Source organism: Serinus canaria, chromosome 7 (genome assembly GCF_022539315.1).
Source record: "Serinus canaria isolate serCan28SL12 chromosome 7, serCan2020, whole genome shotgun sequence".
In the NCBI taxonomy this organism is placed as follows: Eukaryota; Metazoa; Chordata; class Aves; order Passeriformes; family Fringillidae; genus Serinus; species Serinus canaria.
This window is the reverse complement of record NC_066321.1, coordinates 25,291,952-25,318,165: the sequence shown is the minus strand read 5'-3', so window position 1 is coordinate 25,318,165 and position 26,214 is coordinate 25,291,952. Positions and strand designations below refer to the sequence as shown.

General features: G+C 39.0%; 1 protein-coding gene across 1 annotated transcript; it reads right to left on the bottom strand.

Moving 5' to 3' along the window:
- Positions 1-770: 770 nt before the first annotated feature.
- CPO (carboxypeptidase O) lies at positions 771-14,574 on the bottom strand. The gene is made up of 11 exons (XM_009088066.4): positions 14,426-14,574; positions 11,126-11,201; positions 10,594-10,718; positions 8,044-8,158; positions 6,904-7,005; positions 5,993-6,097; positions 5,386-5,496; positions 4,186-4,276; positions 3,402-3,604; positions 2,370-2,454; positions 771-1,162 (listed from the first exon to the last, which is right to left on the bottom strand). Exons 1-11 carry the CDS (start codon positions 14,503-14,505, stop codon positions 894-896), a joined length of 1,362 nt encoding a protein of 453 aa, XP_009086314.1. The 5' UTR covers positions 14,506-14,574; the 3' UTR covers positions 771-893.
- Between the last annotated feature and the right edge of the window lie 11,640 nt (positions 14,575-26,214).

Here is a 26,214-nt window from a genome sequence, read left to right as displayed (position 1 = left end):
GATTAAGGTGATTGATAAGAAATAAACTTTGTAAATAGACTTTCCTTATGTACAATCTTTAATGAAATCCCTTAAGGGTCTAAATTAAGGCAGATAATTGTCACCACCAGTCAATTTTAGAAGTTGAAAATGCAAAAAATATTATTTTCTGGTCTGCTCTGTAGGAATAGCACCCCATACTTATTTTTCTTTTCCCTTTTACTTTCACATTTTTGGAGGATCTGGGTACCATCTAAGTGACAGGGCCACACCTCTTCTCTGTTCCCATGTGCTTGCACCAGTTCAACTATTCAGCTTGCTTCAGAGTGTTGTAGATGGTTTCCTGATCATGACCTTTCACCAGCTTTTGAGGCCCTGTATTTTCTAGTGAGTCCCAATGTGGCAGATTAGGGAAGGAAAGTGGAGGACAAGGAAGCCATCCATTTTTCTGTAGTGGGATTTGAGGACTTTTAAGTCTCACAGGTATCCTGCGAAGGCCAGCAGCACACAGAAGTCAGCAGGTTCAGGCAGTAAAGAATATTGTGACAGATCAGGACTGTGGCTGACAGAAGGGCTACACAGGCCCAGATGAGTCCCTAAAAACATGCTCCAAACAATCAGGGAATGATAGTGCTCTGTCCCCATGGGTAGTTGTCACGAGTTAATGTTTTAAGGTTCTTCAAAGACTAAGCAGAGCCAGCAAGTGAAGCTTTGGAAATTGCCAAAACTCTTTATCTTTTCCTTCTTCCCAAAAACATAGCTATCAAACCACAAGTCCTTTTATTTTATGGGATGAGCCTTTATTGAAATACTTGACATTTAATTCCTTTGCTGATGTAACTTTTTATTTTTGAGGGGCCATTATATTCTTCATGTGCGTCTCTTCCTGAGCATGAGAGTCCTCTAAGCTGTTTTTAACAAGCAGACCATGTAAGTACAATACTCAGACAAAGGCTCAGGCCCAAGCTGCTGGAGGTCAGCACCACATCTCCATTTGTGAAGTACTTCTTATCAACATAGTCTATGATGGTTGTCACAGCCAGCATAGTCTCCTCACACGTGGGCTGGATTTGATCAGCGGGGAGAACGAATCCATGAGTTCCCGTGTCTCGCAGTTCAAATGTGTAGGAGAGTGGAATGCCAATCATGTGGGCCCAGTCCCGAGAGGAGCCTGAGTTACTGTCTGTGAATTTAAACACAGAGAAGAGATATTTGTATTAAGCATGGCTCTTTAAAAATACTTCTTGTTAGAGTTAATACAAGTTTATACCAGAATCCCTGAACTAAGCAGTGACCATACATCACTGTGACATGGAGAACGGTTTCTAGGTGCTGTAATTCTTAGCTATACTAAAAGTATATGGAGTTTTCTAAGTGACACAGTTCTTCATAAGATTGCACTGTACAATAACAAGAGATGAGTTTCAGGGATTCTATGTTTTTAGCATTTTACTATGACTAGTGTGGGGTGCAAGGTGGATTGGACGTTTATCTGTTTTTGTACTTCATTTCCTACATGGATACTGACTAGAATTTATATATATATATATTTTAAAAGCAGAATTTTGGTCAAATCTGAAAAATTTCTGGCTTCTCCCCATATCTCTGTCCATCTTCCTTGTGGATTGTTTTTCTTACCTATTCAGTGTAAGTACAAACCCTGGCAAAATGCAGCCCTAGGCACAGGCAAGTTGCATTACACTTACACTGCATTGCTCATGCAGTCTGTGCCTCTGGGACTGGCACTTGGGGACTGGCAGAGACAGCCACTGGAATATGCAAACCACATGGGTTCTGGGGCCAACTGCTTAGTGTTCTCACTGACTAGCGTGACTTATTGCTTACTGGGAAAATATTGGGTTTACTAGGCAGTCTCTAGGGCCTTCAATCCTCTTTGTAAAGGCTGTCAACTCATATTAGCTATGATGTGTTTGTGATGTGGCCATCCAGTCTATTAGGAACAGGGCTGAAACCAATATATTTCACACAGAATTGCTAGCAGCTGCCATGTGATAATGTCTGATGAAGTAGCTGTAGACCTGATTGGGATTTTAATTTTTGCTTGATTCCAGTGAAGACAAATAGGAGTTTTGCTGCTGACTTCAGCAGGGTCAGGATGATCTATCACCAATCTCCTTCTGTCCCCTGTGATGGATCTGTGAGGAATCCATGTAGGAACTAGCTTCTGATCAATGCTTCATCCATTCCTGCAGTCAGCTTTATTACTTACAGAATTACCTTGTATTCAAATGACTGCTGCTGACTTGTTGCACCAAGCCAGCCCTTTAAATATTACTCAAAGTAGAAACTCAGCAAAACAGTACTTGCTGATGCATGTGACACAATTCTTTGAAACACAGAGCAGTCAAAGGGAAACATAAAAAACTTACATAAAATTGAAGCAGTTGATCCTACTCTGTAGCTGGTCCCATACTTTCCTGTCAATGCAGCAGCTGCTTCCTTTGCAACTTGCATCTGGAAATTCAAAATAGGAATAGTCTTGGCATCAGTGGCAGTACCTTTGGCAAATATTTTGAGTGGACCAAAATTTTTTTTGTCTCTTTCAGCTTTACATTTACATTTGATCAGCTTTAAGTTTTGATATTACTTCAGGTCTTTAGAGGAACCCATTAGAAACATTTGAACAAATTGTTCTTGATTCTTTTTAATGCATATTGTGTTAAAAATTTAAAGATTACTCTGCTACTAGGTAGAGATCCTATTTGCTTTACTGTAAAGCTACAGCCTGTATTTTGGAGAATTTAGTCTATGCTATATAACACAGTGGTACTGACTACAGCAGTGATTGACCTCTTACTTGTTTTATTGCCATAGACTCTGTATCCCACCATCCTTAGAAACTGATCCACAGACAAAATAAATGACTTCTTCAATGACTCATAAGAAGTCCAAACCCAAATCCCTCATGCTTTTGGGCTAGTGCTTCATCTACTGGAATCTTCATAAATACACACATAAGTGAACTTAAATCAGAACACTCAGAAACTGAGGGAAGAAATAACTAAAAAATAGGTACTTTGCTCCCATTTTTCGTAGAGCATGTTTGGAATACCCTTTCTGTACACAATCATGATAACCATATGTGTATAATGTGCTGGCATCCCAAAGTGCAAATTAATTCTTTTATGCAGTGAAAGTTGGTACTCTTCTCCACTTCCATTGCTTTGCATTAACCCTATCTGAAGTAGTTCAGTTTTCCTGATTTAAAATGAAGAATTAGGATTTCTGAGGCAAATAAACCTTACTGATGCTGAACAGAGAAGCAATAACTCTGTTCAAGTCGTGTCCCTGAACAAGCCCAGCTCCTCTGAAGGAAAGGTAAGAGTGCAAGTAAAGTTGCACCATGTGCTACTGCCTGTACTTGCTCTATACAAAGGTAGAAGATAAATGTTTTGTCCTACCAGTTCTTCATTGTTGCTTGGAGGTTCAGTTGTGGAACCATATGGGGTGAGGATGAGCTGTCCATAGGAGTGAATTGTTAAATAGCACAAAATGTCACTCTTCTTGCTTTTGATAAACTGAGCCACAGCTCTTGTCTCAGGCTCTGATTCTGGTCCAGATCCACAGAAGACATCACTGCTGCAGTTAAAGGATACCCCAACACCTGGGGAGGAATACAAACACTGAATCAATAGAGAAATTTAGAACACCAGTTCAGAGGGAACTGGGAAATTTACCTTGGAGTGTTAAGGCATGTGTTTATGTGGGCAGGGGACTAGACAGCTCAGTGGGACTTTAGCATTACACTCAGTAGGTAGCAACTAAAATTTGATGCAAGACTAAAATATTTATTGCACATTTACAGGATGGCTGCAACGAAAACACTCTGACACCACTACAGTGTACCACATGCCAGGGAAGCTTTGGAGGCTCCTTGAAATTCATGGCAAATGTAAATACTGGCTGTTAAGTGACTAACTCTTAACATTCCTGCCTAGAGCTGATGCTTGCTCCTGCAGTGAGTTAGAGGTATAGTTGCATAAGAGAAATTTTCTGCTCACGAAAATAAGTGCAGGTTGAAAGTCAATGAGTTAATATTTTGACAAACCAGGATTTTATTTTTACATATGCCTTGATGACAACAAGGTGAATATTCCTTTCTTATAGGACTACATTTTATTTCAGAAACTAGTTATTACTCTTGCTTTACTTTTATGTTCATGATCTGAAATACTTCAAACTTACTGCCCCAGGATGAATTGAAGTTTCGGTTCAGATCTGTGCCATAGCAGGTGCCATTCTCATATGGAGAACGGCTTTTCCTCCACAAACGATCCTGAAGAAAAGAAACTTCTGTTACATAATAAAAACTCAGTGATTATGTGGTGTAAATATCCCTTTTTGTTTGACCTCTGCATTCTAACTAACCCTGGTATTGTAAGAGTACAAGTCCATGTGCAAGGGTGATAAAGCTCAGTGACAGAACAATTCATTGACTGCAGCCAGGCTGTCATCAGCCACAAACCTGTGTGCACCCTGAAATAAGCCTCCTGTCCTTTTTCTTTTTTTTTTTTTTTTAAGTATGCTTTTTCTGTAGTACTCAACTGCTTCTGTGCAGTGTGGCACTCCTAAGCAAGGCATTGTGAGGGATAAGAGAGTATGTTTCACATTAATTCTTTTTTGTCAGCTAATCTTGCTCCTGCTCCCTGGTTCCCTGCTATACAGGTTCTGTGCAGACCTCACTGCACTACCTGCATGAGCTGCCCAGCTGAATGACCTGTGCATCCAAGTGCAGTGTTTGGAATGCACCACCCATCCTGTGCAGTGTTTGGTGTGCCACAAACCTGCCAGGGAGCAAGGTGGGAGACAGCCCCATCCCCATGGTGGTAGCCATGGGCCATCCAAAGGTCCTGCATTAAAAGGTGCCTCAACTGGGCACAGGGGCTAAAAGCATGGTGAGAGTGGCTGAAGACCAAGACTTTACATTATTCTCCATATCAGAATATTATGTGGGAGGGCACACCTCTTTCATAACTGAATAGCCTGATGTTTGACCAACTCTCCTCCTGTGCCATCCAAAGGTTCTAAGACCCATCTACTACTTGACATCTTTTATGAACAATGAATAACTCTTCCAGACATACTTAAGTCCATCAACCAAACCTTGAGCTGTTATCAAAGAAGTAATCCCATCACCAGAAACCCAAAAACAATTGATCTTGTGATTTTGTCTTCCCAAGTCTTGTGATGTTTGCTAGCAATATTTAGCTCATTTCAAGTGGTCACTAATTTGCCAGAAGAAACAAAATCTCTCTTCCATGAGAGGATTTATGTGAGTATCACTGATTTCTGTTTAAGTATAATTGCTATGACCCTATCTAAAAGTAACAAAACATGCTGGGCACATCTTACTTTCAGCCTAGTTCCTGGATTTTCACTACTTACTTCTTCCCAGGAATAGATGTAGCCATCAATATTGAGGACTGGCAAGACATAGAAGTCCAAATTCTGCAGAAATCTGCTTATCTTTGGGTCAGTTTTGTAATTTTGAAGAATCTGAAAACATACAGAGCACTGAGCAGAGAATTTGGTAGTAATCACTGCAAAGAGCAAGTTTAGAACTATCACCAGGTGATTATTCACTCCTGCATATCACCATGCTACCTAACATCTACTTGGTCCCCAGGTACTTTTTCTATACAAATGGAATATTGCTGTATCATAGATTAGGATTTCTTTATTTCAGGAGGACTGTGACTTTTTGATAGAGAGAGGCTTGATCTAACAGCCATTGTAGAAAAGGAGAGGTTGATAGCAAGTTTTGGAAAGCTTTGGAAGCATTCAGGTGGAGGAACTGGTGCACTAATTAATAACAACCCATATCTCAAACTGTGATTTGGACTTTGGTCTCCACAAATATCTGTACCATGCACTAATTTTGCAAATCATATTTTAAGAGAAAAGCATAATACTTTTTACCACAATAGAAAAGATAACTGAAGCATCCAAAATGATATGGTTTGCTTATCTAAATGGAAGAGTAAGGACTCACTTCTTTCACAAACCACTGACAGAAGGCTGGAGAGATCCATTCTCTGGCATGAATCCCACAGTCCATCCAAATTATCTTTTTGGTTTTAGTTGATGGTTGGCTGATCTAAGAGAATGTAAATGTGATCATTTAAAAACTGTTACAATTCAATAAAATAGCTTAATGTAATACAAGAAAGTAAGATGTGCCATGATATGCCATTGAGCCATCTGAGATTATTATTATTATTATTACTACTACTACAGACTTTTTATGACAAGCTCTTTTTTCTTTATAACCCCATCTTTATAGTATTACAAGGCATGAGTTTTAAAGTGTCTGTTGAGCAGAAGTGTCAATAGAACAGTTTCTTTTTTTCATTTTTCGTTTGTATTCATCATTCATAGGAATGGTTGCTCTTAGTTGAAGATTTTTAAATTTCTTGTTTTTAGAAGGGGAGTAACAAAAAGGCAGGGTGTCTAATACTATTCAGTGATAGGAACAGATTAGGCAATAACTAACCCAGATATTAAGACTATGGTTTTCGCTAGTGTGTCCAATAAAAAAGTCATGGAATACTGCTAGCAGAAAGGCTATCTGCTGTAAAAAGTAATAAAAATAACAAACTAAAAGTCTTTATCCTCACACACAGCTGTTGCCAAGCTAGTTTCAGCTAGATTTGTATTTCTAAACAAGGCTTCAGTTAAATTTGTTGTTTTCAGTACATAATGGCAATAGCAAGCTCATAATGATAGTGTCTGTGAAAGCTGGCAAATCTTACTGTAACGTAGAGGAGTAAAACCATCTCCTGTTATTTCAGAGAATTAGGATGAACCCTATCATAGGAAACATCTGAATCCTGTCTTCTCCTGAGTACTTTTCTTTTTTTTGTTAAGATATGTTTTATTGTTAAGGGAAATTTCCTCCCTTACCTGTAGGTAATATATTGTTTGATTCTCAAATGTCTTCCCCAGGATGTGCTGAGTCACCAGCTCACTGTTGTTCTTCTGGATCTGAGTCATCCATTGATAAATCTGAAATAGTTGCAAAGAATTCTTGTCCAAAGTGGGAGTTTCCTTCTCTTTCCCACTTCCATTTCCAGATTAAAGCATTTTCTTTTGTTTAGCAAGCAACATATTCCTCAGAGTTTATTTCAGTCTGTGATGTCACTTACAGGCATGGAAGTTGTTTCACATGCCTCTGTGTAAAGGCATGGGTGTATCTCACTGGGTGTTAAAAGGGAACATTGCTGCAATGCAACACAGATACTCCATTCTGGATCTCTTTCAACTTGCCCATCCTCCTGGTGAGCTCACCAGACATGAAGCTACACCATCAACTCTTCAAAACAGTATTACAGTCTCTTCCCTGTCAGCACTGATTTTCCACATCTGAGACAGCAGCAGTCATCCTCAATGGGTAGCACAAGCAAAACCTACATGAGGGTGACTTTGTTCTCTCATTTTTATTATGCAGCTAGGAGAAGGGATTGCCACCATACACTGCTTTTGTCCAGGTTTGCCAGCTGGTGTGTGAAACATGGCACCAAGGAGTCACCACTGCCCACCCCTAAGACATTGTTTTCTCCAAAAGTGTCAAAAGCCTGCCCTTAAATTACTTCTTTCTACAGATTTCCCACTGTTCACCTCTTCTTCCCCACTGGGATTCCAGACACCACAATAGTCATTGCACTTCACAATTGCCTCAGCACCAAACTATCTGGGACTTAAATGAATTAATACTAAATAATGAAGAATGACAGGGTGGATAGGTAGCAAACCAGCCAAATGAAACACAGAATATTATCTGCAAAACAGTGCAGCTGCTTCACACAGAGCATTTATATTTTGTTCAGTCAAGAATTGCAGATTTAATATAAATCAATGGCAAATCCATATTCAATTCAACCAGGCTAGGATTCTAGTCAAAGAGTAAGGACTGATTCTTTAAAGAAGAAAGTCAGAAAGAGGTCCCTGACTTTATCTGAGCTTTCTGCAAACACAGACTTGCCTTCTGTGGCATTTACAGAACAGAAAACAACAAAGTACACAAGCAGACAGGTTTTTCTTTACCTCTTCCATTGGATGGTATTCAGTGTAGACATAACCTCCTGAGACATCTCTGTGGCTGCTCCTCTCCCTTGGCATGCTCTGATCCACAAGTTTCTGCACATCAGGTATTAGGACTCTGAAGGATAGGGAAAGGGAAGATAGAAGAGAAAGGAATTCCAAACAGTTGCTGCAGAACTGTTATGGTGGGTTCATTGCTTACATCAGCAAACTAAAGGATTTAACCTCTTCTGTTGTGATTTGCCTGGCAAGATCATCACCATCAGCATTACAGTTACTTTCATGTAAAGCAAAGTTCAAAGTACTGAGATTTTCACAGGGTTTTAACAATAATTATTTTTACCAGATTTTTTAAGTTGTCAATTTTCTACCAAGAAAAAAACCTCAAGATTTTATTTTCTTCACCAGTTCTATTTTTGAGCAAAATTCCAAAAATACCACCTTTGGGAAAAGGAAGTGAAAGAGAAAAAATTAAGATTAGATTTTATTGAGACATTTTGAATTTGCAGAGATTTCACAGAAATATTCATTGCAATTTGCAAAAATCAGAACAAACTCCTTATTTCCTTCAAATAGCTTTTTTTTTTTTTTTTTGCTTTTTAGCTACAAAGATAGCTCAGAATCTAGTATAACACAGGCATGATTCCATGATCCAGGGAGTGAATAAAACCTTTTCCTTGGCTTCAGTGGACTTTGGATGAGAGGCTGTTCTTTCTCACTGCAATCAGCCCCTTGTAGCAGCTGCAATCTGTGCTCATTGTAAACGCTTGCGATAAGACAATTGCAAAGGTAGCTCCAACTCTGCTCATCTCACATGCTGGAAGTGCTAACAGGCTGTTCTGCTGACAGGGGCACTTATAAGCATTTCTGGCAACTGCATGTAAGAAACTTTTTGAAATTTCAGTCTGAGCTTTGATGTTTATTCACATCTAAACTTCAAACTAAAATTCAGGCAGTGAAAATTTCCATGAAGTGAAACCACACACACAAAAATACCTTATCAGTGCTCTGGAGAATTGAAACCACAGAGTCTGACACAGCTGGAATATTGATGTCCTTATTATAGTTTGTCATTTATGTCTCTATCATTATATACCTGACTGCCATGCTGCTGCCAGCTGCCTTCTAAAGGGTGGTTCCTGCTTTGAATCTGTTATAGGAACTTTGACTCTATTATTGTTGTACTCATCTCAGCCTCTTTGCAATACACACCCAAAATTTTCATCATGACTAATAATTACTCCTCTTTCTTTAGAAGCCCATGTAAGGTAGATACAGTTCTGGCCAAGGGAAAACAAAGTAGTTTAGTATTTAAATTTCCACTAGAATCAGTTGAAACCATTAGAAAATGACGCATCTTGACATAAAAAAGTGGTGAAATATCTTCTAGAATGTTGTCTAAGTACTGAATATCTAAACCTCATGCTAGGTAATTTTTCCTGGCTTCAACCTCATATCTCTTCATCTCTGGTTGTCAGGGCATCACACTTACCAAAGGAACTTGTCAGGCAAGATGCAGGATGTCAGGATCAGCTTTAACTCAAAACAGCTTTGAAGTGACACCAATCCTCCTTAAACTCATCTTTGATTGGTAAATGTCAGTATATGTCTATAGGCCATTTGTCATCAGCCCTGAATGACTACAGGGTTATTTATATTAAATACAGCTAAATTAAATTAGCTACTGGTTACCTGAAAAAGTCAGTTCCAAAAGGGAACTGTGTGAGGAATAGCTCTTATTTAATCCCAATTTCCTTTAGAAACACTGTTTGTATCTGGATTAGATCTTCTGGTTGTGAGTAAGGGAAGATGTGGCTGTGTAAGTGTGATAAAACATTGGGGGACATTTGCAGGTTGTGGTTCCCAGTTGTGTGCATAGTGCCCACCTGCCCCACTGGGATCTTTGTCCCAAGCTGGGATGTGTCTCTTTGGCTGAATGGTGCCAGGAAATTCTCACCAGCCTGGTGAAGAGGATAGGGGTAGAAAAGAAGCTTTTGAAGGAAGTGGCTGTATATTCACTTTGAAAGATTTCTTCTCCAAACCAGAGGAGTAACAAGAGACAGAAAAGGGAAAAGGAGAGCTAGAGACTTTCCCTGCAGTGACACAAATTAAACCTTTGGGCTCTCCAGAAGTGGAAGGACCCTCCATTCAGCTATCTAAGCTTTCCAAGAGCAAAGCATGCTCTTATAAGTAGTGGTTACACCAAGTTTGTCCTCTTGAGACTAAAAAATTGAGTCATATATTCTCTCAGTGACCACTGAGAAGGCCACAGTAGGAAATAAGACAGATTGGGCTGTCTCAGGTTCCAGCTCCAGATTCACACTCCAAGCTAGGTGGAAGGTAAATACATAGGGCAGAGGGGAATGGGCTTTTAAAGGTTCATACAGCATCTCTGTGTTTGGCTGGTCAAGGTAAGTTTGAAGCATTTGGAGCAAAGGTTGGGTCCCATTGCCAGTACTATCTGACTGTTTATCAGATAGGGCTTGGTCCTGTTCTGATAGCAAGGAAGATTATTGGAGCCAGCCTTCCCCACCAAGGTATTAGAGATTGTACCTGTAAGAGATCATATGCTGAGCTAAGCTCTCTTTCACCTCTTGCACCAGAGGGGCTGGCACCCTTATGTGCAGGTCTTCCCCAGCCCTGATGTCTTCAGGCAGCAGGGGTTTCCACAAGTCCAGCTGTGCAGAGAAGAAAGAAATGCACAAATGCAGCTTTGTTTTCAGAATGAGAACTATATTAGAGTAGTTGAACATCAACAAATGAAAGATTTCCTTCAAATTGTCCTGGTAACTCTCCAGTCACCTGTTCATAGAGCACACAGCACAAGCTTAGTGCTTTTATTGACTCAGGCACCTCTTATAAAGAGCACCCTTTTCACATAGCCATGCAAAGAAACTAACATTTTCATATAAATTCCTTCAGGCACTAGAAGGGCAATTCCACACTACATTAAGACAAAAAGAGTTAAATAAAGCCTTTTCTAGTTTACTTTAACCTTCATTCCTGTCATAAGCTACATGTATATCTGTTTTACAGCCCAAGACTCCACTCTGCTTGTTGGGCACATGTAGTTATTTTTACTTACCATGAAAGTACTGCAAAGAAGTTGAAGATGCTGGACTTGCTGAATTGTTTCTGGTATAATATGCAGAACCTGATCCCTGGAAATTCAGTAGAGAAACAAGATCAGCTTTAAGGTCTGTTAAAGTATCTATTATTTCAGAAGTCAAAAGGTCATATTTTGTTATGTAGAAGGAAGACAGAGCATGTAACAGTGCTGTTCCAACAAAAACACCTCTAAATTATGAATTTGTGGAATGTTTTGGCTGCAGACAGGACTAAGTGATGTGACTTTTCTGTTGTTAGAGCATTAGCCACTCTGCTTCCTCTCCAGCAGCAGAGCTTTATTCACCAAACCAGCTTTGCAGAAGCCAACTGCTTGCATGAGGCCTCATGTGTGTTTCTGCCTTTGCAGGACCAGAGGCAGAATGAGGGCATTGGTAATACATGAGAAATTGTTTATTTGATAAGATCATGCTTTTGCCCCTCACATTTGGGTTTTATTCAATTATTACAGATTAACTTTGTGCTTGGCTGGTCTGTTTCAGCAGGCAGAAACTTTTGGTAGTCATGATAAATGAACATTGCTAAGAACTTGAGATGTCCACAAACTGCTTTTCAAGAGAATTGCCAATTTATTCCTGAATAGCAAATATTGTGGTCTCCAGAATGGCATATTCTCACCCAATTCACAAGAAATAAAAATTTCTAGTACAGAGTCTATCATTTTATATTTTAGAAAAGACTCATAGAATCCAGTGTCTTAGAATATGTTTTCATGAGATCCCATGACACTTTCATCTACTACAGGCTTAATCTGATGAAAATATTGAAAGTTTACAAAGAACAAATTAAAATGGATGGAAATGCAGAAAAAGTAAATCAGTATGTTCTGTTAAAAATACCCTTGGAAGTTTTTTTTTTTTTTTTTTCAGTGTTCATTCAGATCAGCTTTCCAGGACTGACAGCAACTGTGATGTTTCTAGTGAAAGGGTTTCAGAGTGAGGAGTGGATGTTGATGATTATATTGCATTACTCAGAGGTGGGAGACCAGTTACCCACTACTGATGAGAACAGAATAGAATGGGGATTACTAGAAGCTTTCCTATTTGCTAGCAACCAAAAATTCCTTCACAGTCTCTTGTAGTGACTTCAATGGAGTCTTTACCAGACAAGTATAAAAAATGAACATTTTATACTTTATAGCTTTTGTAGCAGAAATTCTTGTTGCAAAAGCAAGCCATGGTCATTATAGTCATCAACATAATATGCTCTCATCATCTGAACTGCAACTGCCATCTTTTGTGCTTCCATGCAGGAATGTACAATTATCAGCTTAATATACATACAAATAGAATTCACTATTCATTCACTTTATCCTCAGAGAAATAGAGGGATTTGTGGGTTTTTTACATCTCTCTTGAACATATCACCTTTTCTGAGTGAGAACTTGGTAGTTAAAACAGGCAGTTTACTACTGCTTTATGAGATGCCAATAGCCCCATATCTGTGGGGGAAAATGATTACACTTGCATTGCTCACAGGAATGGTACAAGAGTCATGTTGTACAGATTGGTACCACAGTCATGATGTCTTTAATAAACCTTGTAGATGCAGGATAAACATTTTTGCTAGCAGAATAAACATCTCAGCTGCAGTTCAGAGTTTATTCTCTCTAAATGCCTAGGCTTGCTATGTTCTTTGTCTATCAGGAAGGGAAACAATATCCTGTAATATCTTTCTATCCTCATTGACATTATGTCTTAATTACACCAAATCAGAGAAATTCCAGACAGTCAGATTGCTGCCAGATGGCCAGCTCTTACTGATAAACCTTTCACAATAGCCAGTGTGGAGACAAACCATTTTTAATAGTAAATTAAGATTAGAAAGCATATATTTGTTTATGATTATGGACTAAGTTTCTCAGTGGAGAAGTGCAAAGTCAGCCCATGTGACCCCATGAGAACTACAGTTTTTAAAATTCTACAGTTAACCTTGCTTAACAAATTAAAGGACTGTTCTCAGCACAAGCTGTATGTTCTTGGATGCTCATAGTTTGGATATTTCATTTCATTGTTAAACAGAACAGAGGACAATAAAAATGGGCTTTACTAATAATTTGATCTTTGTGCAGGTACTGCCCACTCAAGTCACACTGACTATTCAGTACCTGTATTTAAATTCCATGCAAGTACTAGACAGGTTCAGTTCTGGACAATAATTAGAAACAAAAATGAAAAATACATTACCATGGATCTGCTGAATTCTATTCTGAAATCAGGCTCTAACTTCATCTCTGATACAAATCTAAAGACTAAATATTATCCAAGGAAATAATACATTTGAAGTAGTGACTCCATATGCTCTGCTAGGAGATTTTCCATGAGAGAAATGGGTACACTATGAGGGAACTTACTTGCTGTAGGTATTGCTTGATTTTCTGTCCTTTTCATGACTATATTCTAGGAATGTAATTCATCTTGAGGCATTCAGCACCAGACTACTTTCTCTGTTTGCTTTAGAAAATTCCATGCATAAACTTACATGTGAATAGGTGGCCTCCACACTGTGCTCATGCCCACCCTGCAAATCCCAGCTGCCACAATGGCAGCTACCCAGCTCCTTGAAAATTGAGGGTGAATGAAACAAAAACAGTTTAGACAGGCAAACAGAATAATTTTACATCACTCATTTTCTGAAGTGCAATTGAGAATGGAAAATAAAGCATAACTAGAGATTTCACACTTTTGAAAACGTTAATCAGTAATAAAATATGTGATAATCTCATTCTCTGAACACCTTGGAGTGAAGGTTGTCTGGAATAACAGCCTTAGGTTTTTTTTTTTGTACTTGTTACAGATTTCCAACAGGTCATCATTATCTTTTTCATATAACCTAATCTTTCTTTTATTAATTGATATAATTTTGCTCAGTCATACCTCTTGCTTTATACTCAGAAAAGGCATTTGACTCCTGCAGCATCTGGTTTCAAAGTTCATTATGAAAGGGGCTAAGCCAAATGCATTTCAGCTAATGGAAACAGGGCATCCTGAGATGCATTTGAAGGCCATTCTGTGGCTCCTACAGCTGTAGCTATGTCTTTTTTGGCTTGGATTAGATTCACTCATTCTCCATTTGGCTTGGATTAGATTCACTCATTCTTCATTTCCCATCTTCATGTTTTCTTTCCTAATCTTACAAAGCTTACAGTTTAGTAACCCTGTGTCCAGTTTTCCAGCTCATAATTGTTATTAATATTCTTACACAGTTTCTGGGACTTTCACTGCATGCACAATTCTTCATGAGACCTGTTCACACTCACCTGTCATATTGCAATTTCCAGCTGAATTTTCCAGGAATTAGTATCCCCAGAGAAAAGATGATCCCAAGAGAAAGCCACATCTTTGTGCAAAGAACCCAGCACTGACAGTGCAGCACTAAAAGGAGGAAGATAGATCTGGACTGACCATATGATTTATATAATTATAATATACAACTAGACTTATCCTGAAAGGCAACCCACCCTTTATGAATCATTAGCTTTACTTGCAAAAAGTTCTAGATGAATCATTAACTTCCTTTGTAAATAGTTCTACCTTTTCTTAATTCTTCAAAGTCTCTTCCATTCCCCAAAACACAACATTCTTACTGAAACACTTTTTCTAAGGATTAAGAACATTTTCCTTCATGTCACCTTTCTGTCTTTGAAAGTGTTTTGTGACAGAATTGGTAGAATTTAGAGAAAGTGTTACCTGCAAGATCTACAGCAAATCATGATGGTTAGCTTATAGCAATCATGGAGCTAGGGAAGAACAGGTAGTAAAACAGGCTTTATCCTTGCTCTCTTTCTTTTTGTGTTTTTTCCTTTGTGGAACACTTCTGTGACCCCTTAAGTGCAGTTCTATCACTTACCTAACTTAAAGGAGGACATGGAAGAGCAACTAATGCTCCATAAAAGGAAATACTGGGACATCAGAGGCTCACCCAAACCACTCTCAACTGGCCCAGATCAGTCTCTAGCCACAGGCTTACAACTCTACACTGTCATAAAAAGTGGTTTTGTTATATATTTTTTAAAAGTGAGCTGGGTACTATCTGAAATATTTAATTTCTTGCTTAGTTCACATGGCAAGTGTTAACATTTGAAGATTGTAGTTAGACATATAGCACAGTTCTTCAGAAAGAAATGGTTTCCCTCATCCTCTCTCTTGGATTGAAACTATCTTGTGATGATTTGATGAAGAAAACTGCATGAATTTGGGATGCTGAGACTCCAGTAAGTCAGTTTGTGTACATATACAATGGACATGATACCTGGGATGTTTATAGATTCTTCTTATCAAAGTGCACAGTCCTCTTACATTTTTACAAGGGCTGTTATCAAGGAAACAAGCAGCAGAACTGTCCCAGTATAAAAGAGGAACAGCTTAGCTTAAAAGTTTTTACACAAAACCAGGCTGCAGGCAAGAGAAGAATATGCTCTTCTTCATAAATCACACCAGACCCTTTCTGTTTTATTGCAACCTTCTCAACAGCCTGGGCCTGAAAATGCTGAGTATTCTCTTCATGTTGATATCCAGCCCACAAGGACTTCCAGAAGAGCTGCAAGAAGTTAAGTTTACAGGATTTGATGCAGCTTCATTTGTCAGGAGTCAGCAAAACAAATTCATGTTGGAAGTTCATATTAATACTCAGGACAGATAACCTTTGCTTTTGTTTCCTTTGTCTCCACCCCTGCTATGAGGTAGACTAATGATTTTAAGACTTCTGCAGTGCTGTCTGTGCCCTTTTAACAGACTTGGCTTTGAACTGGGGTTCAGTCCCTTGACAGGGACTCAGAATCTAGGGGAGAAGAAAATGAAGGCATAAAGAGAAATGGAGCAAATTATGATATGTGCTAAAATTCAAATCCAGCCCAAAGTTTCCACCTTCATATTGAAAGCAGAAGCTATTTATTCTGTGGTGAAAACATCACTCCTCTGATGCTAAATAGTTATGAAGACAGACAGAGATAGATACACAGACAGATAGATAGATAGAGTCATTTTGCTTAAGGAATATAAAATTCAGAAGAAATGACAGTTGCTTGCTAGGTCTTTGATTTGGATTCTTTTGAGGTCTAGTTGATTCTAATGGGCTTTAGATGAAAGTCCTGTGCAAAGAATTATGGACATTTCTCTGATTTAAGAAATGGACTTATTCTGGGGATTTCAGCAGAATATTTGTTTGTAAAAGACAATCCTTCATTTTCTACTTGCATTCAGCTGGCAAGCAGCATTTCTGAATTCAGAAGAAAAGCCATTAGAGACATTATTCTGCCACCAATGCAAAAAAATATCTTGGGATGAACAGTAAACTTCAACAAGCCTATTGCCCTCTTGGGCATAAATAATGTGTCTCTCAGTAATAAAGCCTGTTCTTTGGTCAGGTTCTTACTGGCAGCTGCTTATCTTTCTAGCAAATGTGGGAGGCAGCTTAATCCATTTATTCCCTCCTTGAAAACAGTGGGCAAAAAGGCATGAGACTTTCTGGGGAGAGGAAGGGTCATAAATATGTGGCACAAACATGCCACATGAAACCATGTGGTGTCCTTTTTTCCAAGCAAGTTTACTTGCACATCTTCTATGCATTTTTCTCAGAGCCTCAGAGCATTTTTTTAGCCTCAGTTTAGCCTCTCAACTGCCCTGTAAGACAAGCAAATATTATTTCCACTACTGAAAAGATTAAGAAAAAAGGGGGAAAAAAGTGACTCCCCAAGGTGACATAGGAACATTGCTGCAGAGCCAGGAATAGAATTCAGATCTCCTGACTCCCTGTCTGGTGCTTCCTTAAAAATATATGACCATCTGCTCTACTGCTGGAAGTATAGATACTATATGCTGACTCCAACAAGCTGGCTGCTAAGCCTGTTAGTTTATCCTCTTTTTATCCCATACTGATATCATCTCCAGCTAAGCTTTTGGCCTGGAGTCAAAGTGATTTCCAGTGTTTGAATGATTCGACCTGCTTGTTATTGTTTTAACCTTGCACCACACATATGCTCAGCTATTTGTGACTTATCTGCATACAGTCTGTGTAACAACAGCCACAAGCTAGAGCTGTTTTGTTTAAAGATTGCAGACTGAAGCACACCACATGTTTTAAACAACTATCATATAGCAGGGAGTTTGATCCTGGTAGCTTCCTGCACCCAGATTTCCTACTGAGCTGCATGCTACTTTCAAGGACAAAGGGCTTGTTAAAAAGACAACAAAATGTACACACGTGTGTCTCTGCAAACATCAGTTCATCATGCTAAGCTTTCCCACTTCACAGCTAAATCCCACACTGAAACTAAAAACCTAACTAAACTAGATGGAATTCAACCTGATCAACATTTTTTTAAATCATCATTGGGATTCAGAGAAAATCATACTCCATTTGATTTTCTTTTCTCTTTCAATGCTGCAGAAAACTCACTGTGTGTGTCCAAAACAGAATCATCACTCAGTGAGGTCTAAACAGTAGCAGACAAATGAGCTTTAAATCCTAGAGTTGTGCTCCACTGAAGAGGGGGCTAGATAATTCAGTTATTTTACTGAAATATCCTCTGGTTATCACTGTAATTTTACTTGGGGGAAGCACACAATGAATTGACAGTTCTGTTTCCTGTTGTCTTGTCAGAGGAGATAGGATGTTCTATAGGTATTGTCTTTTTCTGTAGCATTTATATATTCAGCAATATGTTGTGTGGTCTGCAATGTGAATCATTGCTCCCCTCAGTATTCCAAGCCTACAGCTTCCATAGCTCTGTTATAGAAAAGTTTTACTGAAAGTCTCTGGACTCCATTGTGATTTGACAGTGCTAAGTGTTCTCAAATCTCATTAGTTCCAGCAACAATCTTAGGATAAATGGGAATATACTGTAAACCACGCTTAGTTACAACAATTTTGTTCTAGTCATCTTGCTGATATTTCCTTGTTCTCTCTCTGTCTCTGCTATTACAGTGAAAACACTCCATTAACCTTACATTTGGGACTTTAAAATAATCACAAACCAGGAAGAATTCCAGCCAACATACACTAGATTAGAATGACATTACCAGTAAACCTTAAAATTAGTTCCATTAAGCCAACCTTAAATGTCCTGCAGATCATCAAGCGACACAGGATGCATAAACTTTATCTTAGTGGAGCTAATTTGACTATTGGCACATGATCTAGCAATTTCAAGAAATACAGGTTTACAGACACTTTTAAGGATGTCTCAATAGATTGTACAGCATTTGTGTACATGCATACTCACAAATTTGAGAACAACCATAAAAACCAGTGTGTTGTGTCAGTGTGGGAAATTACACCTGCCTTTTCTCCACAAGTCTTGTGATGCAGCTTTTAGACAGCCCTCCTCTCAGAGAGGAGCTTCAAGCATCCATTCAGCAAGCAGCTCCTTACTGAAATGGATGACACCAAGCTGACAAAACTTGTACTGGTCTAATTAGCCTGGCAGACCAGCTTCCTCAGACACCACTTTCTTTAACCAGGAAAGAAAAATGTTACTACTGAATTGTCTTTCCTTAACAGCAGCTGGTCTGAATGGTTATTTTTACTTCATCCTTTAGAGAGCAAATATCACTGCTTAAGGATCTTGAGCTCTAACATACAGTCTGAATTCAAGATGATATTTACCATGTGTTACTCAAAAGTAAAAAACTCTTGGTTCTGATCTAGGGGTTAAGAGTGATCACGTTTACAAGGAGTTGTGCACAAAATCCTACAGTCCTTATGTAAACATAATTCCTATGGGAAATTATTCTGCATAAAGACCATGCAATTAAACTTAAAGAAGTATTAGCAGTGTTTTTCAGGTGCAATGGTAAATTGCTAAACCCCAAGTCCACACATACAAGGCTGGCTGCAGAATATTGTTTTTGCAGTTTGAGCAAAGATTCAATTCGCTCAAAGATTTTAATGTGCTTGGATCAACTGTCAGGAAAAGAAGTTTGGTTTTTTTAAGCTCACCTTCTCCAGTCCTAAAAACTTTCCTTTGTAAGAATACCTTCTGATGACATGATTAGAACTCATGATTTCAAAGGTATTGCTCTAGGGGGAAAGAATTTGCCAAAGTGTTTGATCCTGTGTTGTTGTTCTGAGTGGGCAAGAATTAGGCAAAAATCCTCTATTTTGTGAAGAAACAAACTTCTTGTAAAGCTTTAGCAGTCAAAGTTATGCACTGTTTGTTTCAATTAGGCCTTTTTACAGAAGATGTCATATAACATTAAAAACCTGGCTTGTATTTTCAAATAAAATAATTATCTTTGTGGGTAAATAAATAAGTATTATATTATTCCTACTAGCAGAACTCTAAAGGACAGAACATAAGTCTCCATTATTGCTTAATGGTTAAACAACAAGCTTACTGCACTGTATCCTAGAATAGCCAGGATTATTTTTAATGAGTTCTGTTACAAGCACTAAAATACTTTATGATTAGATGAGAATATGCTTGCATATGATTTCTTAAACACAAACAATACACACTTTATGGTAAGTAATTAGCTTTTGCAGCTATAAAACATGTTCATATTAACCTTTGTCCTTCATTCTATCAACAATGACTGAGCTTTCTGTGCAATGCCAGCATTAGGGAGTGTAAATGTATTTTTTGTGTGCATGTAGTTATGTATGTGGGCCATGCAAGGGGAGTAATGCTCCAGACCCTTCAACCACTGTGAGAAACTGTTAAAATGCTTATGATATTCTTGAAGAATCTCAGACATCATTAATGAGGTCAGTAGTACCTGACAGAAGACCTCAAAGTGGATCTTGCCTGAGTCAAACAAGTCTATTCTGCCTAACTTACAGTAGAATTTCCAGCATAGTTTTGCAAATGAACCTTAAAGAATTTGTAAGCCACATCTGAGGTGTGTATGTTTGGGCGTGACATGCAGTAGAAACAGCTTGTATTTTGGTGAGTGATCCTGTTAAATATAGTTGCTGCTAATGCTCTTGGAGTAAGGGACTGGGTAGTTCTAGCTTTAAAGTGCTTGTGTGACATGACTGGGGAGGTTTGCAGTAAGGCTGTTGACATGGCTTGCATTGGTCACAAGCTTTGGGGTTCTTCACCAAAGGCAGCCAAGAGTTTCTCCACTCTCATGTCAGGACTGTTCCTACTCTTTGTACAAGGAGTAGATCTGAAATATCAGCCAGCTGTGCCTGGGAGAGCTTATAAATCCAAGCAACTCAACATGGGGGCATCCACGACGTACAGACATGGAACACAGACACCTGGAACTGTGCCTCTGCTGCCAAACAAGGAACTCCTTGGAGTCATGCACTAATGAGATGGGTGCAGAACAGCAGGAATCTGGGTGTGCCCCAAGGACCTTCTCAGGGCCTTTCCTGAGAGAAGACAGATAAGCAGTGGCAAGCAGGGAGCTGAAGTCAAATTCCCTAGGTCTCTGGCTACTACCTTAGTGTCAGATCATTTTATGTCTGTTCAGATAGAGTGGTTCTGATACTGTCATTGTTCTCTTTTCCCCCCTTCAAACACTGAGTTATTAGGTTCAGCAAATTAACATCAAAACTGCAGCAGAAATTTTGGAAAGTTCGTTCTTTATTCTGCATCAGCAGAAACTGAACTCACCCTCCTCAGTACTACCTTTTGGGGGGATTACTGCCTTCTGAGAAGAAAGTATTCTTGCTGACATCAGGGAGGCATTCCCCCTTTTGTGCTGCTCCTTTAGCACAGACTGATACAGAGCAAATCTCCAAACACACACATTTTTTTGGTCTGCTTTACTTTTCATATCTCCATCATGTTCCTTACATTTATACAGAAGTGACCCTGACTGAAGATTCATTTAGAAGTTGGCATGTCCCTGGGACAAATCATTCATTGGCAAAATGAAGCATATTCTAAAGCAAGAAGTACAAATGCATCATCTTTGCCCTCTTTCTGCCCCATACAATGCAGTAAGGGGTGTAGGTTTCTTTTGTATTTTTTGGAGAGTTCTGAGTGTTGAGGAACTGCTGTTCTGATAAAGCTGATATCTAACTGCTGAGCAATCACAAAGAGCCCATACAGGATTGGTTTTCAATATATGTATTTTTAAAGATTAAATAGTCATTTATTATGTGAATGACATTTCAAATATGGGTTCACCACAACAGGCCATTGTATAATTCCTGAATCATATCTCATCTGTGTCAGCACAAATCAAGGCTTTAGTGACAACTGTTGCTATTTACTCCAGTGTCTGTGCAGTCAGAGGCCAATTTGCCAGCTGCTCCCTCCTGCAGAATGAGAAAACTGTGCTCAACACTTGAAGTTTTTTGCTTTGAAGTTGTAGAGCCACTCCCTCAGCTGGTGTATATTTGCTGTAGCGCCCTGACTCTAATCCAAGCAGTTGAGGAGCCACTCCCCCTTTCTCTACAGTCCCGACACACTTCCCCCCCTTTCTAAACTGTGATTGTACAGATGACACTTCATGTGCAGCAGAATCTGAACCATGAAAATCAAATGGGGAAATACAAAAGATTTCGGAAGTGCCCTTTGTGGATTGAACTGATAAGGATAAACTATGGTGCCCACTCAAGAATCAGAAATGTTCAGTAAAAAATGCCCTTGTCTGTAAGCATGGATAGAGTCCCTTACCTATAGCGGTGCAAAGCGAAAATAAATTCTCCTGTTTATAAAAAAATATTTCATCTTGCTTCATAAAGCAAGAGTTTCTCTAGGTTTTAATAGGTGCCATGGCAACAATGTTACCAAGTACTCCTAGGAGCGTTTTTTGAGAGAGGAAATAGGATGAAACAAAACCCTCACTGGTTATCTGTGGACACAAGGACGTGCTGCAGACAAATACATATTCTCCTTCTTATTATTTCTGGGTGGCTATTTACAATTGCCACCACATTCATATATTATCACTTTGCTGCCCAGAAATACTGAAAAAAGGGGGAAAACCTGCTACAACTAGAAGGACTTTAAACATAGTTCAGAATTCCATGGTATTTGCATCAGTTAAAAGATATGAAGAAGTACTAAAGCTGCTGTAGTTACTATAGCAAAAAACCCCAGTACCACAAGATTTACATGTTCAGTAAAACCTGCACTTAAGTGCCATAACTCCCTTCAAAATTATGCATGTCACAACTATCAGATCACTATGGCTCTGGTTTTGTTCTGAAATAACTAATTTCAACACATTTCACCTACTGGTGAATGTTCCACCTTTTTTGAGCTCTGCAAAACACCTGTAGTTCTATTTTAATTTCGATGTTATAGTATCAGTAATGGGATATTGAAACTGGAACCTCATACATGCAAGCTTACATGCACTGATATTTGTGTGTAAAGAGAATAGTTCAATATTAACAAATGGCAATATACAATAATACTTACTGCAATGACCAGAAAGGGTGGGGGGGGATCTAATTAGAGGGAAGTCTTAATACTTTATTCACTTTTCCAGTTAACCAGAGCAACATCTTTAGCTCTCTGTCTGCAAAGCATTACTCAACTCTTGTCTAGGCAGAAACTGTTGCAGTTTATTTAGATTCTGATTTCTTAACAAAAGTCACACTCTTGCACTGAACTTCTAGTTCCTCTTTCCCAGTCTCTTATGAAGATCTTTATTATTTTGAGGCCAAGGTGGAAATTTTAAAGTGAGCTCCTGTATGTTTCTTGTGAAATACGTAGCCAGAATATTTAATACCCTGAGAAGGCTGGAGTTATGGTTCAAAGGTATTTTTAAACATGAAGAAATCCAAACTGGAGAGAACTACAGATCATCACAGTCTGCAAATCCAGCTGTTTATGGAGAAAATTTGGTTTTCCAAACACGTACTGTTCTCATTTTGCATTGACAAAATCACATTCATTTTACTTCACAATATTTGTTTCATTTTTGCTCAGATGATACCAGTTTATTTTTTGTTAATGCAAGAACCTTCCTGACCTTTGCAGCCCACACCTTCTGCCTGTTTCTTGCTTTCATTTTAGATCTGTTCACACATCCTGCAATGCTTAACATGGATCCTTGGGCCTGTAAAATGTGCTCTACAACTTACATTTGTAAATCCTTCTCTCAATGCTTTCTTTTTGATTGTGTGTCATATGACAATGATCTACCCTTGTCATATGTCTATATCCACCCTTTTGCATGTATAGCCTTCTGATGATGTGGAGATTTCACAGGATGAACAGTATCTGCATTATTCTCAAAGAAAAAAATACCAGATAATCCAGCTTTATCATGGGATTTTACTATTTTGTAATAAGACAATATTTATTAATGAAATCATGTCTAACAACAAGCACCATGTAAAAACCAGCAATCATAAAGGGTAGTATCTGTTTCTTTGAGATTGACAGGACAAATACTGAAGTCCAATGTTTCATAGCTCAGAATGAAGGAAAGACATGCTTCTACTTTTCTGGCTTCTTTGTGGCCCAGGAATAAAATATAGTGCCTTCTTATGAGAGTCTGGTAAAATAGATGGTTGCTTAGTGCAGCTGAGTCCCCTGTCTTTAAGTCACAGATATATAATTACTCTAAGCCCTATACTTTCTTTAACAAGCCTTCAATTCATTGAAAATCTTCCTCTGCTTCAGCAATCTAGTTTACTTAATGAAGGACTTATTTTCATTTCACATGGATTTGAGAACCTTGGCTTGCTACAGATGCAATACACCCTTGAAATACTTTTAGTCAGTCAAACATCACAGTCTGGGTTCCATCCATTCATAAGGTACACCCATGGACTGTATGAAATAAAGCCATACACAGCTTCCTCATTTCTCACTCCTCATTGAGAAAAGATTTCCACCTACTGCACTTACAAAGTGTTCCAACTGTGAATAAAGGTTGAAAACACATGTTTCTGAATCTGCAGATTCAGGAAAAATGGTAGAAAAAGATGCAGCTTACATCTCCAGTTAGCCTCACTGGCAGGTCAGCTAAAATCATCCATTTTGTACCTGTTTGGCTTAAAAAGGGGAGTTTGCACCTTTCACACCAAGAACTCCATGCAGTGACAAACCCCATAATTACAGATGCAAAATAATTATTGTTGATCTTCATTGTGAGTCTCCCACTAATTTTAATAATGATTCAGGAGAGGAGAATGGTATTCTAAATATAGATTGTATTGCACAGAGCAGGGGACTAGATCTTCCTTACTACATGAATGGGACACCTGAAAAACCTGGATTTATTTTCAGCAGACTAGCTTTTTAGCATATGTAAAGATCCAAGAAGCCCACAGCTCTGAAGTCTCTGGCAGCAGCTTCATACAGCTTGGAACTCTGAATCAGTGTAAGATGATATAAATGATTGAGAACATAGAGCAAGAAACTTCAGTAAGCAAGGTGATCTGTATGGAAGACTACTACACTTCCACACTGCTTGTATAAGTTTCTACCTGCCCACAGGGAGTTTAAGAAAGAATGCATAGTGATTAACTAATTTAATAATATGCTCTACCATTTTGTGCCCACTGGTGGTTAGTTCTGTCCAGGCTGCTGGCACCCCTGCCTGTATTCTGCCCCTGAATTTACACACCTGTGACTGAGGACCTGACTGAAAAGCTCAGAGCAGCTGGAGGAAGCAGCTTCCCAACCCATCCAAGAGCCATGGCTGACACCACAGCATTGGTTTGCAGGTTTCCAGCTTGAGCAGCACCAAGTACCATCTCAAACACAGCTCTGTGTAGTACCTGGCCCTCCAGCACAGAATATTTTAGTCATCCTTCAGTGCAGGCTGGGACCTCAAGTCCAGCTCAGAACAAGAGAACAGCACTGACCAGCCTGCTTCACTGACAGTGCTTCCTTAAAGCAGAAGGTCCAAAAAGGGAGCATAACAAACTTCTCATTGAGTCAAGCAAATGACCTCTGCTCTGCTGTTAAGTTTTACAATTGCCTCAAATCTGGTTTTCTGCATGTGCTTCATTTCAGAGACTGAAATGCTGAACAGCTCTCTGCTTTTTATGCCAGAGAGATGTGACTGTGCTGCTTTGGTTACACTGCTTCCTTCAGAAATATGCACTACATTCTATCTGCCTGTTCCACAAAAAGTTGGGCAGTTAAGTTTTCTAAGCATATTGTTTCTTTCCACATTATCTCATTGCTGTGCTGCCTTTTTAATGTAATCATTGTAGTACCTTAAGCATGTGTCCACGCTACTTCAGCAAGACAAAGAACACAGTGCTTGTAGCTTAGCAAGTGAAGCAAGGGCTCCACGGTTAGGTAGCACACAGTCACTGTAGCAAGTATGGCTGTTTCCCTGCTTCCCTTCATGCCCATGGGCCTGTGACTGTGCTACAGCAAAATAGTGAATGAAGATCTGATTACAGGGCAGAAACAAGCAAGCTGTTAGCAACTTGAGCAACTCCAGCAGAACAAAAGGTGCTTTATCAGTTACAGGTCATCAAGCACACCAAAGATATATCAGTTCTCTCTGCTCCTTCCTATCAAAGGTCCAAAGCTGCTTTGCACTTCTGGAACTGCCAACATCAATTGTCCCCGTACATAGCAGGTCTGTGGAGATGCATCACAGGGTGCAATGAACAAATCCGAGTATTGCAACACCTCTATGAATAGTGGTGGAGCTACTTATATCAGAAACAGAGAGAAGGAGTCAGCTGATAAAGACACAGCAGATCTATATGTTCTTGCAGTGAAAAGCATCAAAATCTATTACAGTAGCAGTGAAGCAAAAGCACACAGCTAACAGGACCATTTCTGGCCTTGAATTCTGAAAACTGAATGAGATTGATTTTTGCAGAAAGTTTCCACATGACTGGATCTTTTAATATACCACTTAGGCTTAGTTATTTACTGATTTACCATATACAGTTCTGCATAAAGAACTACATAGTTGAGAGGAAATGCTCCTAGTGCCTAGTTGAGAGGAAATCCTCCTAGTGTTGCAACCTGTAGGCCAGGTTGCAACAGCACTTGAAACAGTTAAAGTTACATCTTTTCCCAGGCCCTGCTCTAGAGAAGAGAGAAATTTAACTAGGGGCATGCAGGAGGGGAAGCAAAGTACAGATTAATCTAAGAGACTGTAACAGCAATAGAGGTCAGGGTGCTTTCTGGATCAATTACTTCCTTCCATTAAAGAAAAT

Bases quoted from the DNA above. Each gene is read 5' to 3' on its own strand.
- CPO (XM_009088066.4), bottom strand. From the start codon at position 14,505: ATGTGGCTTTCTCTTGGGATCATCTTTTCTCTGGGGATACTAATTCCT. The intron at 8,159-10,593 runs GTACAATCTCTA...CCTATCCTTCAG, and splicing joins CAGCATATGATCTCTTACAG to AGTCCTAATACCTGATGTGC. The intron at 2,455-3,401 runs GTAGGACAAAAC...TTGAATTTCCAG, and splicing joins CAAGCAACAATGAAGAACTG to ATGCAAGTTGCAAAGGAAGC.